An 18,103-nucleotide genomic window follows, 5' to 3' on the forward strand; every position below is an offset into this window, starting at 1 on the left:
ATGTGTGGGGAGGAAAATGCAAGACCTCTCTCTCTCTTGCCCCATACAGGTGACTCCCTGGAGGAGGGGGAGAAATACAGCGCAGGAGGAGGGAGGGCGTTTAGGAGTGGGACAGAGGCAGAGAGGAAAAGGGGGGAGGTCCAGGCTGGGGAGGAGGGGGGGGTAGGTATTAGGAACAGCTGCTCCAGCCTCCGCTCCCTGCAGCCAGCGCACAGCACGCAGCAACAGCGAACAGAGCATCAGGATCCAGCCACCATGGACAAAACTTTCGCCCAGTCCAGCTCGGGGTGGCTCTTCCTGACAGCAGTGGCGTTCTGCTTACGGGCTGCCAACGGCAAGGTAAACGGGGCTGGTCCTCCCCTCTCTGCCCTGCTCCCCACTCCCCCAGGCGTTGGGGGGTAGACCCGCGGCTCTGCCGTGGCTGGGGCGGGAGCGGGACTGGGGTTGGAGCAGGGGTTGGTTTCGCTGGAAGGGGAAGGTGCCCGGGCACGTCTGGCTGGGGTTGTTTGCGAAGGGCTCGGTGACGGCTCTGGCGGGGAGGGAAATGCTTTGATGTGCAAATGGTGCCCATGTGTGAGAGGGAGAGAGAGAGCTGCTGCCGCTTTGTCAAGGCTTTGTCACCCCCGGGCGATATTTAACCTATTCCCTTTCTCATCTAATAACACCAGCCTCTTCCCCCTACCCTCCCCCGCATCTCCCTGCCTCGCCTCTGTACTAAACTGCGCGGAGATGTGCGAAAAGTTCCGCCGGGACACGTTGACTTTTTTTTTTTTTAATTAAGTTGCAAGTGCTTGACCAAGTCTCAGATCTAACAGGCTTTTCACGCCTTGCAGCCAGTGCAGTCGTTGGAAAGCCCGATTAGTGCTCAGTGGGAGGGACTGGTAAGATGACAGTGAACTGCTGGAGCCAATTAATTAGTTGTGAAACTGACCGAGAGCTCCTGGCTCTTGGCTGTGTCTTGAGAGGGCCTGGGAGACAAAAGCCATGCCGCCTACAAGCTCTCAAGCTAATGATCAGACTATATATAAAATATTGCTGCATATTTTCCCAAGAGCTGCACTACTCACCCTAATCCTTTGGAATGGCATCAGGTGTTGTTATCCCCATTGTACAGATGGGGGACCTGAGGTAGAGAGGCTGTACATTATCCCTGGTCACACCAGTGTGACAGAGCCAGACCTAGAACGCTTGTGTTCTGACTCCAAGAGCTCATGCTGCTGAGGTGGGGGTACCCCACGGGAGAGTCAGATGTGGCTTTCTGAAGCTGAGAGCAGCAGGGGGCTAGATCACTTCGAAACTAGGGTAGGAGCCAATCTGCCAAGCAGGGATTGCCAGTGCAGTACAAAGGGGTCATAGCAGGGCTCAGCATTGAGCCCAAAGACTTGTTTCAACCACTGTACTACACTACTGGACCTCTTTTTCTGGTTAATTTTTAACATATTTCGATGTCTCTGCTTGCTTGTGTTACTAGTGCCCAAAACATGTGTGGTGCTGTACAGAAAAATAAAAAGCAAAAGCCTTTGTCCCAAAGATTTTACATATCATGTGGCTTGCTTTTCAAACTGCATATTCTCTACTGTGAATACTATCTTTCTCAGCAGTTCATTGTTTTATATCCAAATTTGGCCCACTTCTAGCTTGTAATATCTTGCTTTCATGTCTGAATTATTGACCTCAGAAATGCCAAGTGATGAAATTTGAGATTGTAGAGAGCACAATGTATACGAAGGAAATGTAATCCCTTATTGTAATGTATCTTGTACTCATTTTTGTATTTCTAACCCATATTTGTGCCTTAGCAGGCTGAGCAGTGTGCAGGAAACAGTAAGGGTTTGTTTGCATAAGGTAGGGTATGAATTTAAACTGCTGTAGTTACACCTGTATAATTCCACAAGAGGAGTTATTCTAAAATAAGAGTGCCTCTTTCCAGTTTAGTCTGTCATTTTGGAAAGGGTTAAGGTGAACTGCAAAAAGCCACTTGTATTTTGGAATAAGTGTGTCCACATGCAGAAATTACAGTGGTTTCATTATAACTAGAATAATAGTATAACTAGAAAAATCTCCCAGGTACACAAGCCTTAAGGCTGAGGATTCAGATATTGCATACAGTTTCCCCTTATCTATACTTTGGAGATGACTTGAAGAGAAGGATTACTAGTTTATGATAGGTTCAGAGTAACAGCCGTGTTAGTCTGTATTCACAAAAAGAAAAGGAGGACTTGTGGCACCTTAGAGACTAACCAATTTATTTGAGCATAAGCTTTCATGAGCTACAGCTCACTTCATGGGATGCATAGTGTGGAAAGTGTAGAAGATCTTTTTATATACACACAAAGCATGAAAAAATACCTCCTCCCACCCCACTCTCCTGCTGGTAATAGCTTATCTGTTTATGATAATATATTGTGTATAAAATGGGCCAGAAAAAATAATTTGGCTAATTCAGACTCTGGATTGCACACAAAAAAATTTGCCCCAAACATAAAAGCAATAACATGAAATGAAGTTTACAATAGAAATAACAGAACCTAATCAGTAGAATTAACCTACCCTTTGATTTATAAAGTGATTTATAAAGCACTTGAGACATGTGGGTAGCCTGGTGTAATCACTTGCCTTGCTATCTATTATTACTTCCCTAATTGTGTGCATGTAATCCAGAATACAAACAGGGTTTAAACAATGTAAATGGCCATGTGTGGTGCCTCCCCTAAAGGGACACAGGTATAAGATGGGACATATTAAATAGGTCGGGACAGAAAAGCATCAGCTTTATGGTTCCTTGAGGGAGCTTGAATATGTACATATCCTTGTGCAATGCACAGTCACTTGAACAAGAAATGGTCACTAACCATTTTGATGAAATAATAGGTAATCCTGGTCTCACTGAAGTCAACAAGACTTTTGCCATTGACTTCAGTAGAAGCTAGATTAGATCCTTTTAGAACAAGTGTTAATGGCTCTGAGATAACTAGGAGGTATGGAATCTTTGTTTTCTGTCCCAACCACCTTGTTATAAGAAAAGTTGCATGTAAAGCTCTGTCTTCACTACTTAAAAAAGTTCTGCTTTTTAAATTTAGGATAACTCACACATGTTAGCTATCCTGCTGTAAAATCCCAATAGAGATTTGACCACAGGATTTGACCTTGATTTGAATTTGACCACAGGATTGACCTTGCCTGGTTTACCATGGGTGGGAGGGTACAGCACTGACTCACCTAACTACCTTGTTGTAAAAAGCACAGATGCTTTGTCTCTACACTCTCTAATAGGATTTTATACCGAGATAACTAAAGTATGGCAGTTATCTTTCTGTAAAAAATAATTGAATACTCTTTATATAGAATTGCATCATTTACTAAACAAGGTACATAGCTTATTATCTGTTTTGTTAATGTGGATGCACACCTCTCTGGTCCAACTGCATGCTTCTCTTATTGAGCTGCATAATTCACTAGTTGCCTGATTTTTTTACATACTTCTGAACTAGTTTGGCATTATAATTTCTTCCATATAGTTAGATGGAATTAGTATTAGCTGAGTTACAGGCTTCTGCATGTGGGTGGGGCATGGAAGAATGTTTGCACAAGCTGTATATTTTGGTAGATGCAAAACAGCTTTGCTGATCAACTTCCATTGTTCACACACTTTGAAATCTCGCAGTTTGATTTCCTTTAAGGTGTTTAATCTAGCTATGTACTGATTTTTAAAGAAGATGCCTTTTTAATGGTAGCACACTGAATCCAGTTGCAGCTTCCCGCACAGACTTTACATCTTGTGACGTCAACTTACCCTTTTTGATTGCATATGGTCTGTAAATTTGCATGACAGTACAGGACAATCTTCTTATGCTCAAATAAATTGGTTAGTCTCTAAGGTGCCTTTTCTTTCTTCAGAATGATATCTATGCATCTATTCAAGTCTCACTAACCTCAGTCGGCATCCTGTAATGGAATCTCAGCACAGGTCTTTGAAAACTGCCTTGCAGCGTGTGTGTATGTGAGACAGCGGAACTTGCTTGGTATTATCAAGGATTGTGTTATGGTCCTCAGACTGGAAGTGTTATTGTTTTTTATCCTTTTTGGTTGGATTCGGATTCTTAAAGAGTTGGATTTGTAGTTTTCCTCTAGGCTGATGGCTCAAATCCAATTCAAGTTAGCAGAGACAAAAGCTCTTGCTGTCTGGAAACTGTATTATGTCCTGCAATAAATGAATTGTTTTTAGGTGGCATCTAGTTCACGTCATTAAAAATTATGACCAAAATTGACACTGACTGGTCCCCATGTTGGTTTCGATACAGAGGTCAAAGATCGTGTGGGCCAGAGAGACTGAACTGCCCTTTCACCCTTGGAGGTGGTCTGTCCAGGTCAGAGTTGAGGCACACTGGCAAGTCCACGTGGAGAAACTTGGACTGTTTGAAGCCTGTATCTGGTTTGTGGATAAATAGAATTCTGTCTCCAGGAATGTGAACCAAGCACTACATTAACAAGAAAAAAAAAAAAGCTAAAAATCAAATGAAGGAGATACTGAAGACGTGATGGAGATTGTTGTTCCTGTTTGTCTACAGCAAGTGGAACAAGATCTGAAGATCAATGGATTGTTTATCCTGGAGAAAATATAACTTTGAAGCCAAACAAATAGCCAGGCAGTCAAAATTCCTAATCTGTGTGAAGTACAGTTCCATTAATAAAATCCTAAAAGACAAGATCTATATTTATCCAAACATAAGCCCTCCTATGATATACTGCTATCCACTTGCTGCATTCAAAAAGGGTGTTTAATTTAAAAAAAAAAAGTGAAAGGGGTCTTCTGCTATCCCAGATTCTCTAGTTAGGGACTTGATCCCGCCCCATTGAAACCAGTGGGAATTTTGCCATAGTCTTCAGTGGGAGCAGAATGCTTCCCAAGACCAGTCAAGTATTAAAAAGTTAAACTACAAAAATATGCACCTCAATTAGAAAAGAATGTGTCCTGATTAGTAAAGTGTATGAAATTTCAGCTATTAAAGTCTGCAGCTGATCAACAAAGCGTGCTGGACAATTGGCAATGTATCCGGAATCTCAACTACTGAACGACAGCATCCTGCCAGATCAACCAAGCATGCATCTGAATTAGTAAATTATGCAACTGGAGCAGCAAAATATTCACCTTAGACAGTAGAGTATATAAAACCTTAGACACTTAAAAGAATGCACAATAGTTAAAGTCTATTGCAATTCAACCACTGCAGTAGGTAAAATAGGTAGCTCATTCAGGTATCTCCAGATGTGTCCTGTACTCAGAAGAATGCCTCTTGCTAAAATAACAGCTAACAATTGGATAGTGGAAGTGATAAAGAATAGGGCTACTATTACTAATCTGGTTTTCAGCCAGACAGCCAGGTGTATGCTGTTCCACCTTGTATTTAGCTGTGACACTGAGTACATTTCCCAGACCTGTGAAGAGGTCTGTAAGCTCTCTCACTGACAGAAGTTGGTCCAATAAAAGATATTACCTCACCCACCTTGTCTCTCTAGGTGTATGCTGAGTTATTTTAGTGACACTTTAACTGGCTTTTCAGTTTCATATAATTATTACTTTATTGGTAACTGCGTGAGTACACAGAACTTTACAAATACATAAAAGACTGGTTGCCAGCTGAGACAAGACATCTTCAAAGAAGCTAAAGATTTCACTAGCAATGAGCTTAAGGAACATTAATCTCTCCATTATCTGTGCAACTATGCAGTAGGAATAGAATATTATAAAGTTTAAATAAAACAGGTAATATTTTTACTGCAGTAGCTTTCCTCTTTGTTTACAATACACTCATATCTGCTACCATTGCACTGGCTCGTATTTGCTGCATGGAGTGTTGGGATACCCAGCCTATCTTGGTAGCTAACATACAAGTCTAGAGTATTGTCCTGCTATATGTGGGGTGAGTGGTGAATGCTTCCCAAATCCACAGGGGGAATTCCCTAACATCCTGAAGCCCAAAACCTGATTACCCCAATCTTAGTGTGTACATATAATTAGTTTAATAAAATATTCTAGCTACAGTATTTAATTCTGATCTCCTGCAGTTGCTTTTTAAATTTTCCTCTCAGATCCTTGTAAATTAAATCACTTATTTTTGCATATACACAAAGAACAGGGGTTGTCTTGATTAATCAAAATGCATGGTTCCAGAGTCCCTATAAATGACTTTTTTATATTTGGAAGTCAATTTTTCTAAACGGTCCATCTTCAGCAATGGAATTTGTAACACTTGTTTTGTAGTGGCAGTGGAACTTTTACTTTACTGCTCACTTCAGTACACCGCAAATCTGGAGCATTATTTCATTTGTTATATAATAAATCTCTGCTTTTTTTAACCCACTCCAACTGATATGTAAAACTGGTTTGCAATGAACTTCTTATTTACAACATTTCTGCTTCATTTCCAGGTCAGTTCAATGAATGATCCCATTTAGTTCTTTTTTCCTGTCGAAAATATTTCCTACTGAGTCCAAATCAGTGCCCTTAAACCATAATTGATTTAGGTCATTGAACTCTTATTTTTCATGCATGTTAGTCTGCATCTTGCCACTGGTCTGACTGGTATTTCAATTAGAATAATGTAGAGAGATTTTCTCTTAGAGGATAAAGTTCATGTGGAGGTTCTGGAGAAATAAGATCCTGGAGTTTGTATGCTTAGTTCCAGGCAATTCTATGTGTGAGAGAATATTTTGAGTCTAGTTCCTTCTCTTTAACATCACACTGATCAGCAATGTGATCCAAAGAAGTTTTAGTCCTGATGACTCTAATTACTTAAGCATTGAGGAGGCTGAAAGTTGGAAAGATTTACACGGTTGGCTTCAAGTCTTGCATATCACATGGGACTCTCTTTAGAGTTGGACCATGATTTTTTTTTCCCCACCAAGACCCTGACGTAGATCAAGAGGCCAAGGGAGCGGTGTAGGAATCATGAAATTATATGGAATCACTTACATTATAGAAGTGAATGGGGTCCTGCACCACTGGAGATACAAACTGTCCTTGGGATGAAAACTGTACCGAAAGTCCCTTCTGACTCTCTGGTAGTTGTCCAGCGTGAAGCAAATGATCCCATAGCACTATTCAAAAAGAGAAGGGGACACTTTCACCTTTCCTGTGGTAACCAAGAAATAATAGTAGTGTGTGAGGGTTTTTTCTTCTTTCATATGTCAGACATGAGGGCATTAAGGTTTTTGTTTTGCCTTTAAAATATTTGTGCTAAATACTACCAGAAGGTGGATACCAAACACTGGCCTAAATGGAACAAGCATAGCACCTCCTAGAATCACAGAATGTAAGGCCAGTGGGGACCTCGAGAAATCCTCGAGTCCATCCCACCCCTCCCATGCTGAGGCAGGATGAAGTACCTTGACCATCCCTGAAAGGTGTTTAGCAAACCTGTTCTGAAAAGTCTCCAGTGACCAGGATTCCACAACCTCCGTTGGTGACCTATTCCGGTACTTAATTATCCTTATAGTTAGGAAAAACTTTTTAATATCTAATCTAAATCTCCCTTGCTACAGATTAAGTCAATTTCTTCTTGTTCTACTTTCAGTGGCCATGAAGACTAGTTGATCACCATCCTTTTTATAATATCCAACATATTTGAAGACTGTTATCAGATCCCCCCTCCTATGTCCTTTTCCGTGTTGAGCATACTTCATTTGCCTACATGATTGCTCTGCTACTATGGTTTAATTTGTGAATTTTTAAAGCCCTGTAGGATTTTTTTTTCAAAGCTAAAATACTGCAGTAGTACATGGCTCTGCATTGGCCCCTTAGGACTATGCACACTAAACATTAAATGTCAAATTTAATGATATTGCTACCTATAATTAGCACTTGAGTCTTAATTAGATGGGAGGAAGGGGTTAGGATGTGCCTTGAGTATGAAAGGTGCTAACAGAACAAAATTATTTTCTGCTTGGACAAGTCCTTGAATATTACTGGTGGGTCTATAGCATCTTGAGTTATGTGTAGACTAGTTATACAAAAGTTATCCTGGCAAATTATTTACTAGTACCTTCATTGCTTGAAATCACTTAGACTCCATTTGAGAACACCTTAATCCCTGTTACAGTTTGTAGTAGTGAATTGTCCAGTATTCCATTCTGCAATAAGGTGCATCCCTACTCATTCCATTCCCGATGAAACATAAGTGAGAAGTGATCCAAGTGGTGTGTGTGTGCGGGGGGGGCATGGGTCAACATTCACGGTGAACTCCCTGTCAGTACCTGGCCCAAGCCGGGGAAGCTAATGATCTAACCAGCGGTCCAAATTTGGTGATGAATCCTGGTCATGTGCCACCTGAGGCACATTGTACATATGTTAAGAAGAAGAAGTAGTGTGAGAAGAAAAAGCCACGTTCCCTTTGTGTGCTTCTTTTCTTTCTAGAAGCCTGATCCAAAGCCCACTGAAGTCAATTACAGTCTTCTCCTGGATTTTGGTGAGTTGGGATCAGGCTGTAGGTGCTGCTGGCTGTAGGTAGTAGTTGGACACTGGAGAAGTGGGGCACTCAGGCCTGCATCTGTACTCAGTATTAGATGGAGACCTTTAATGGCAGAATGGTCATTAATACTTTGTTTTTACAGCATCTTTATTTTAGGATTTCAAAGAGCTTTACAAATCTCTAATTAAACTAAGAGAAACCCATAGTTCTGGGGAGCATGTGGATCACCAGTACTTCTTAAGTATAAGGCGTGGGTGGGAATCAAAGCTCCAAACAAAGGCAAGTTAATTAGATGCAAGCAATTGATGAATCAGCTATAACCTGTTACTCTATCTGCATTTTCATCCAATTTTCTTCTCATTCTTTTTTATTAGCTGCCAGATTGCAACATCAGACCAAAAGGGAACACAGGTCTCCATTCAGAGCAATTGCAGAGTTAGGGGAGTCTTTCTAAAGTGGACTGATCACCAGTCCCTTACTTATCTTCAGTTTACCTGATGGGCAGGAGCCCTCCTGGGTTAATTGACTGTACATGTTCTACTTAGCAGGGCTCTGAGCTGCCTCAGTTACTGAACATTCTTCAGCCCAGAGTGATAGTTCAGGTCCTTTTAAAGGGATAATTTTCAGGGTTTGCATAATATGTGGGACCTCAAGCTGCTGGAACTGAGGATCAAGCCATGAGTTGCTTGTCCTCTGGTCTGCTACCAACAGCATAGGTCTGTGTGTATGTGTGGTGGGGAGCGGGGTGTCTGACTGACTGGGAGTTGTGTTTTCAAATGGAGTTAAGACCTGCCTGTTTGAGTTTCAGGGCCCCATGTAGCTGTTTGTTTTTAAGGCTGGCCTTGACCATGTCAAGCCTGGTAGGCTGAACATTTTGACTTGTTTCTAAAAGTAACAGTAACTTATTCCAAGTTTCCTGATAACTTGAAAGGGAGAGAAGAAAGGGCGTCTGCGGAGCAGATTTATTAGGAAAAATAAACTGCTCTCTGGTTGGGACCCTATAATAACAAATTCAATGCTCAGTTTTTTCTCTGGCTGCAGTGCCCTTAAGGCTTCCCCATTTTCCACCTCTTTCACAAACCCCTCCCCCCCCAAATAGTCTGTCCTTTTGTGTAGGCTGTAAAGTGAAATTTACAAGCATCCTGCTCTCTGAAGTCCTGGCAGAGCAGGAGTCTTGTAAATTTCCCTTTACAGCACACACAAGAAGAGATTAGCCTGGGCACAGTGAAGTGGGTGAAAGAGCTGCCATTTATACACCAACATCTGAACTATAACAGATTTTTGGATACCTAGTGAATTTTAAAATGTAGTTGTAAACAAAACATTATTTTCCAAAATTGTGTTTTTAAGTAATAAAGGATCATCATAAATGTCCTCTCATGTAAGGGCCCCCTCATCCCTAATTCCTTACCTTGAACTTGTTTCCTTGAGTGACAAGAAGAGTATCTGAGGAGGCACAGTAATGATTCTGTGGTGCAAGTGGCGAGAGGGAATGTTTGCAGATGAGCTTTCACATGTGGAATGTTTTCTTCTCCATATGGTTTTACAACATAAACACCCAACATGTGAAGCATCCAAAGTGCCGTGATGAGGAACAATTGCTTCATGTGGTTGAAAAAGAAATCCAAGCTCAAACCAGCCTTTGTTAATTTGCAAGGCACTTTTATGTGTGTGTATAGTTGTGGATTTTTTTTTAAAGCTCAAAACCTTTTTTGGCCATGAAATAGTCATCAAAACACCCGCTAACTCTATGTAGTAAAGGCTTGAAAGAGACTTACCCAGGTAGTCCGTTTCTGCTTTGATAATTTTTTTTTATTTTAAATTTTGAACAGTGAAGCTGTATGTGGATTAGTCATTTGAATTTTCTTTCAACAAAAGACTTCCATAACAAAAGACTACTTTTTAAAATCAATCAATCAAACAAACAAAAACACCCTATCGAAATGTATCTTCATGGACATACAAAGCTTGTCCTATTGACCTATACTGGACTACAAACAATATTATTTTACTGAAACTCTATAGGTTTTGGTTAGTGTACATTTTTCTTTGTTGCTGAGAGGTTCAAACACATTCTGACCATGTTCTCTTACTTTTTAATTTGAGCTGCTTTGGCCTGTTCAATTTCTAGAAAATGAAAACCAGACTGACCTTCTGAGAGTTCCTTCTCCACCCCCACCAATTTCCACCAGTCATATCGTTTACTATTACATTTCTCTATGGTGTGTTGTGTAAGTTTTGTTAATTGGAGCTCAGTCTAGTAGAAAAAGGACCTATATTGACCTATTAAATCCCTGAAGCAAATGATCGTGGTTTCTTGAACTCTTCATTACACAAGTTTCTCTTTCTAAGGCATTAATTTTTTTTTTTTTGAATGAGGGCACTTGGCATTGCATTTGCTTCAATAAGCGGGGAAAAACAGGATGGCAGCTTTGTATGGAGGTAGGATCTTATTTGATATGGCAAACCACAGAACCTCTCTAAAGAAAGCAATACACATTTCAGCAATTCCCAGACTTAATAGGGTTTGAATCTATTGCATTTACAGTCACACAAGAACTTGTTTTCCCAAGGATCAGCCATGAATTTTGGGACTTAGAAAAGGTCTATGAGAAGGCACCAGTTGTTTTTGTGAACGACATGAACTCCACCGCTCCATGGTGTCTGTTATCTTACGTATATTGTATGCTTCTTTATAGCTGTCAAATGTTTGTGTAAAGATGAGAGGAAAAAACAATGAGCAAAGACTACTTGCATCTGCATTGAACTTATTGTATGACCCTGGAAGTTTATACCATAGGGTAACACTAGTTTGCGTGAGCTATTAATGAGAGACAGATTTCTGCTTTTAGATCTTGTTTGCTAGTTAAAACTCCTGTCCTCCCCCACCCTCTAAGAATGGATTTGGAAATTCTGCTTCTAATGTAATACGTTAATCCAGAGGTGGTAAAGACCCACTGAACCAAGGGTTTTCAACATCCTTTTTCTTCCTGGATAGATTTAGGGAGAGGAGTGGATTCTGAAACTTCAAATTGTAACATGGGGTTGCAGTATGGTGGGAAAAGTTGAGAACCACAGATCTAGTCCACTTCTCTGCCAGTGCAGAACTCTTATCTATATTGTACACTTGTACTAGCATTTTCTCTAGTTTATAAATGTTTCCAGTACTGGGGCTTCCACACTTCCCTTGGGAGACTATTCAACAACCTAACAGTTCTCACTGCAGGAATATTCTGCAAATAGCCAGGCTAAACTTTGTCTCTTAACTTCATCCAATTACTACCTGTTGTACCACCAGGTATTTATGTAGATTGCAGTAGTGCCCATAATGAGCTAGGCTCTTTCCAAACAGAGAGGGAAAACTTTAGGCCCTGTCAGGGGGGAGGGATGGCTCAGTGGTTTAAGCATTGGCCTGCTAAACCCAGGGTTGTGAGCTCAATCCTTGAGGGGGCCATTTAGGGCTCTGGGGCAAAAATTGGGGATTGGTCCTGCTTTGAGGGAGGGGGTTGGACTAGATGATCTCCTTGCCCTGGTCTACACTAGGACTTTAGGTCAAATTTAGCAGCATTAAGTCGATGTAAACCTGCACCCGTCCACACAATGAAGCCCTTTATTTCGACTTAAAGGGCTCTTAAAATCGATTTCCTTACTCCACCCCGACAAGTGGATTAGCGCTTAAATCGACGTTGCCGGCTCGAATTTGGGGTACTGTGGACTCAAATCGATGGTATTGGCCTCCGGGAGCTATCCCAGAGTGCTCCATTATGACCGCTCTGGACAGCACTCTCAACTCAGATGCACTGGCCAGGTAGACAGGAAAAGAACCGCGAACTTTTGAATCTCATTTCCTGTTTGGCCAGCGTGGCAAGCTGCAGGTGACCATGCAGAGCTCATCAGCACAGGTGACCATGATGGAGTCCCAGAATCGCAAAAGAGCTCCAGCATGGACCAAACGGGAGGTATGGGATCTGATCGCTGTTTGGGGAGAGGAATCCGTGCTATCAGAACTCCGTTCCAGTTTTCGAAATGCCAAAACCTTTGTGAAAATCTCCCAGGGCATGAAGGACAGAGGCCATAACAGGGACCCAAAGCAGTGCCGCGTGAAACTGAAGGAGCTGAGGCAAGCCTACCAGAAAACCAGAGAGGCGAACAGCCACTCTGGGTCAGAGCCCCAAACATGCCGCTTCTATGATGAGCTGCATGCCATTTTAGGGGGTTCAGCCACCACTACCCCAGCCGTGTTGTTTGACTCCTTCAGTGGAGATGGAGGCAATACGGAAGCAGGTTTTGGGGACGAAGAAGATGATGAGGAGGAGGAGGTTGTAGATAGCTCACAGCAAGCAAGTGGAGAAACCGGTTTTCCCGACAGCCAGGAACTGTTTCTCACCCTAGACCTGGAGCCAGTACCCCCCGAACCCACCCAAGGCTGCCTCCTGGACCCAGCAGGCGGAGAAGGGACCTCTGGTGAGTGTACCTTTTAAAATACTATACATGGTTTAAAAGCAAGCATGTGAAAGGATTACTTTGCCCTGGCATTTGCGGTTCTCCTAGATGTAGTCCTAAAGCCTTTGCAAAAGGTTTCTGGGGAGGGCAGCCTTATTGCGTCCTTCATGGTAGGACACTTTACCACTCCAGGCCAGTAACACGTACTCGGGAATCATTGTAGAACAAAGCATTGCAGTGTATGTTTGCTGGCATTCAAACAACATCCGTTCTTTATCTCTCTGTGTTATCCTCAGGAGAGTGAGATATAATTCATGGTCACCTGGTTGAAATAGAGTGCTTTTCTTCAGGGACACTCAGAGGTGCCCGTTCCTGCTGGGCTGTTTGCCTGTGGCTAAACAGAAATGTTCCCCGCTGTTAGCCACAGGGAGGGGGGAAGGTTGAGGGGGTAGCCACGCAGTGGGGGGAGGCAAAATGCGACCTTGTAACGAAAGCACATGTGCTATGTATGTAATGTTAACAGCAAGGTTTACCCTGAAAGAGTGTAGCCACTGTTTTATAAAATGTGTCTTTTTAAATACCGCTGTCCCTTTTTTTTTCTCCACCAGCTGTATGTGTTTCAATGATCACAGGATCTTCTCCTTCCCAGAGGCTAGTGAAGCTTAGAAAGAAAAAAAAACGCACTCGCGATGAAATGTTCTCCGAGCTCATGCTGTCCTCCCACACTGACAGAGCACAGACGAATGCGTGGAGGCAAATAATGTCAGAGTGCAGGAAAGCACAAAATGACCGGGAGGAGAGGTGGCGGGCTGAAGAGAGTAAGTGGCGGGCTGAAGAGAGTAAGTGGCGGGCTGAAGACAGGGCTGAAGCTCAAATGTGGCGGCAGCGTGATGAGAGGAGGCAGGATTCAATGCTGAGGCTGCTGCAGGACCAAACCAGTATGCTCCAGTGTATGGTTGAGCTGCAGCAAAGGCAGCTGGAGCACAGACTGCCACTGCTGCCCCTCTGTAACCAACCGCCCTCCTCCCCAAGTTCCATAGCCTCCACACCCAGACGCCCAAGAACGCGGTGTGGGGGCCTCCGGCCAACCAGCCACTCCACCACAGAGGATTGCCCCAAAAAAAGAAGGCTGTCATTCAATAAATTTTAAAGTTGTAAACTTTTAAAGTGCTGTGCTTAAAGTGCTGTGTGGCATTTTCCTTCCCTCCTCCACCACCCCTCCTGGGCTACCTTGGTAGTCATCCCCCTATTTGTGTGATGAATGAATAAAGAATGCATGAATGTGAAGCAACAATGCCTTTATTGCCTCTGCAAGCGGTGATTAAAGGGAGGAGGGGAGGGTGGTTAGCTTACAGGGAAGTAGAGTGAACCAAGGGGAGGGGGGTTTCATCAAGGAGAAACAAACAGAACTTTCACACCGTAGCCTGGCCAGTCATGAAACTGGTTTTCAAAGCTTCTCTGATGCGTACCGCGCCCTCCTGTGCTCTTCTAACCGCCCTGGTGTCTGGCTGCGCGTAACCAGCAGCCAGGCGATTTGCCTCAACCTCCCACCCCGCCATAAACGTCTTCCCCTTACTCTCACAGATATTGTGGAGCACACAGCAAGCAGTAATAACAGTGGGAATATTGGTTTCGCTGAGGTCTAAGCGAGTCAGTAAACTGCGCCAGCGCGCCTTTAAACGTCCAAATGCACATTCTACCACCATTCTGCACTTGCTCAGCCTGTAGTTGAACAGCTCCTGACTACTGTCCAGGCTGCCTGTGTACGGCTTCATGAGCCATGGCATTAAGGGGTAGGCTGGGTCCCCAAGGATACATATAGGCATTTCAACATCCCCAACAGTTATTTTCTGGTCTGGGAATAAAGCCCCTTCCTGCAGCTTTTGAAACAGACTAGAGTTCCTGAAGATGCGAGCATCATGGACCTTTCCCGGCCATCCCACGTTGACGTTGGTGAAACATCCCTTGTGATCCACCAGAGCTTGCAGCACTATCGAAAAGTACCCCTTGCGGTTTATGTACTCAGCGGCTTGGTGCTCCGGTGCCAAGATAGGGATATGGGTTCCGTCTATAGCCCCACCACAGTTAGGGAATCCCATTGCAGCAAAGCCATCCACTATGACCTGCACATTTCCCAGGGTCACTACCCTTGATATCAGCAGATCTTTGATTGCGTGGGCTACTTGCATCACAGCAGCCCCCACAGTAGATTTGCTCACTCCAAATTGATTCCCAACTGACCGGTAGCTGTCTGGCGTTGCAAGCTTCCACAGGGCTATCGCCACTCGCTTCTCAACTGTGAGGGCTGCTCTCATCTTGGTATTCATGCGCCTCAGGGCAGGGGAAAGCAAGTCACAAAGTTCCATGAAAGTGCCCTTACGCATGCGAAAGTTTCGCAGCCACTGGGAATCGTCCCAGACCTGCAACACTATGCGGTCCCACCAGTCTGTGCTTGTTTCCCGAGCCCAGAATCGGCGTTCCACAGCATGAACCTGCCCCATTAGCACCATGATGCATGCATTGGCAGGGCCCATGCTTTCAGAGAAATCTGTGTCCATGTCCTGATCACTCACGTGACCGCGCTGACGTCGCCTCCTCGCCCGGTATCGCTTTGCCAGGTTCTGGTGCTGCAGATACTGCTGGATAATGCGTGTGGTGTTTAATGTGCTCCTAATTGCCAAAGTGAGCTGAGCGGCCTCCATGCTTGCCTTGGTATGGCGTCCGCACAGAAAAAAGGCACGGAACGATTGTCTGCCGTTGCTCTGACAGAGGGAGGGGCGACTGACGACACGGCTTACAGGGTTGGCTTCAGGGAGCTAAAATCAACAAAGGGGGTGGCTGTACATCAAGGAGTATTTCAGGCAGGACTTCACGGAGGGTTCCAATAAGAAATGGTGCACCTAAGTTATCGTTCTTATTGGAACAAGGAGGTTAGCCTGGCCTCTGATTGATACATGGCTAGATTTACCTCGCTGCACCTTCTCTGTGAGTGACTGCAGTGTGACCTAGAGGAATGAGTCCCCTAGACAGGGGAGGAGGCAAATGAGTACAAAACAAATCTGGTCTATTTCTTGTTTTGACCCACTCCATCTATCTTTTACATCTTTGGCTGGCAGCAGACGGTGCAGAAGGACTGCATGCCATCCACATCTCATGGCTGCTCGGCAGAAGATGGTACAGTACGACTGCTAGCCATCCTCATCTCTTGCCTGCCTGGCAGAAGATGGTACAATACGACTACTAGCAATCCTCATCTCTTGCCTGCCTGGCAGAAAATGGTACAGTACGACTGCTAGCAGTCCGTATCGCCTGCCCGCTCACCATAAGACGGTTCAATAGGACTGACTGCAGGACTAAAGAGAATGACCTGGTCAAGTCACTCCAAATTTAGTCCCTGCGCCCATGTCTGCCCAGGCGCTCCCAGCCGACGTGGCCAGGAGCACCTCGGACATGACGATGACGGCTACCAGTCGTACTGTACCGTCTGCTGCCACAAGGCAAGGGGTTGCTGCTACTGTGTAGCAATGCCGTACTGCGTCTGCCAGCACCCAGGAGACATAGGGTGACGGTTACCTGAGCGGGCTCCATGCTTGCCGTGGTATGGCATCTGCACAGGTAACTCAGGAAAAAAGGCGCAAAATGATTGTCTGCCCTTGCTTTCACGGAGGGAGGGAGGGAACGGGGGCCTGACGATATGTACCCAGAACCACCCACGACAATGTTTTAGCCCCATCAGGCATTGGGATCTCAACCCAGAATTCCAATGGGCAGCGGAGACTGCGGGAACTGTGGGATAGCTATCCACAGTGCAACGCTCCGGAAGTCGACTCTAGCCTCGGTACTGTGGAAGTGCTCCGCCGAGTTAATGCACTTAATGCACTTAGAGCATTTTCTGTGGGGACACACACACTCGAATATATAAAACCGATTTCTAAAAAACCGACTTCTATAAATTCGACCTTATTCCGTAGTGTAGACATACCCCTTAGGTCCTTTCCAACCCTGATATTCTATGAAACAAAGGGGGGAAAAAGGTAGAATGTTTCCCCATCCTCTAGTCCTTTTGCTTAGTGAAACTATACATATTTAGCTCTTTTTTAATCTCCCATCCATCTCGATTTTTGTTGCTCTTCTCAGAACTATTTCCAATTTGTCAGTTTCTCCCCTATAACAAAGGGTTCCAGAACTGACCAGTATTCCAGGCATAGTCTCACCAATAGGTCTACTGTTCCCCCCTCCAGGGTGCTTCAGATTTGTCTACACAGGGAAATCTGCCAGCATAACTATATTGCTATAATTATACTGCTATAGCTCCCTGTGAGGACCCTCTTATTCTGGAATAAGAATGCCTTTTCCTGGTTTAGCTTATGTCATTTTTGGAAGAGGTTTAAGCTAAACCTGGAAAAGGCATTCTTATACTGGAACAGGAGTGTTCATGTGGAGTTATAGCAGTAAAATTAGGTCAGTTAATCTCCCTTTATCTGCTGGGTCTTCTCCTTTCTGCTCTTTCTCTTAGCTAAAGGGTAAAGGCTGTATAGTAAAGTGAAAGCTACTATATTGTTGAGCTGTCTTGGTGAAGAACAGAAGTTTTGTTAGATGCATATGAAAAGGTCTCTCTATATGTGACAACCGCGAAGAAGTAAAATATTGTTGCATTTTTTGCTATTATTGCTCGGGTTGCTTTTATGAAAGATTCAGGGTGCCTCCATTTTTGGGACACCATTGTGATACCTTGGGTCTTATATTCAAAGCAATGAGAATCTACATGTCCTACTAAAGTAAATAATACCTACAGGCGCTCATCCTCTCTAAAAGTCAGGCCCAAGGTATCTCAAATTTGGCAGCCAAAATCTGTGACTATTCCTGAAAATTTTGCCCAAAGATCATGTTTATATAGTAATTTACAGTCAAGGCCCTTCTCTAAATTATGCTAGAGATTCTGAAGTTTTGGTTCCTCACCTGAGCTTCTCCAAATAACATAGATGTTCAGTTCTGGGATTTTGGTTTGGTGTATCTGTACTTGCACTGTACACAAATACATATTGTGACTTGAAATGTTGTACAGATGCTGATTATGTTGCTGTTAAAGAGCTGCTGATTATATCATGGACAGCTGTAGTGTTCAGTGGGTAACTGTTCGCCAATAGCCTCTGTTTGTGCGTTTGGGAACAAGCATTTGTTTGTAATCTGGA

General features: G+C 43.7%; 1 protein-coding gene across 4 annotated transcripts in view; it reads left to right on the forward strand.

The window, feature by feature from the left end:
• The first annotated feature begins 215 nt into the window (after window positions 1–215).
• The window catches only part of LOC140898940 (uncharacterized), an 82,081-nt gene continuing 64,193 nt past the window's right edge, over window positions 216–18,103 (forward strand). For all 4 annotated transcript variants that reach the window (XM_073313563.1, XM_073313560.2, XM_073313562.2 and 1 more), the window contains exon 1: window positions 216–339. In XM_073313563.1, coding sequence (XP_073169664.1) covers window positions 256–339 — 84 coding nt within the window. In that variant the 5' untranslated portion in view covers window positions 216–255. The remainder of the gene's footprint in view (window positions 340–18,103) is intronic.

This window comes from Lepidochelys kempii, chromosome 15, assembly GCF_965140285.1.
Source record: "Lepidochelys kempii isolate rLepKem1 chromosome 15, rLepKem1.hap1, whole genome shotgun sequence".
NCBI lineage: Eukaryota > Metazoa > Chordata > Testudines > Cheloniidae > Lepidochelys > Lepidochelys kempii.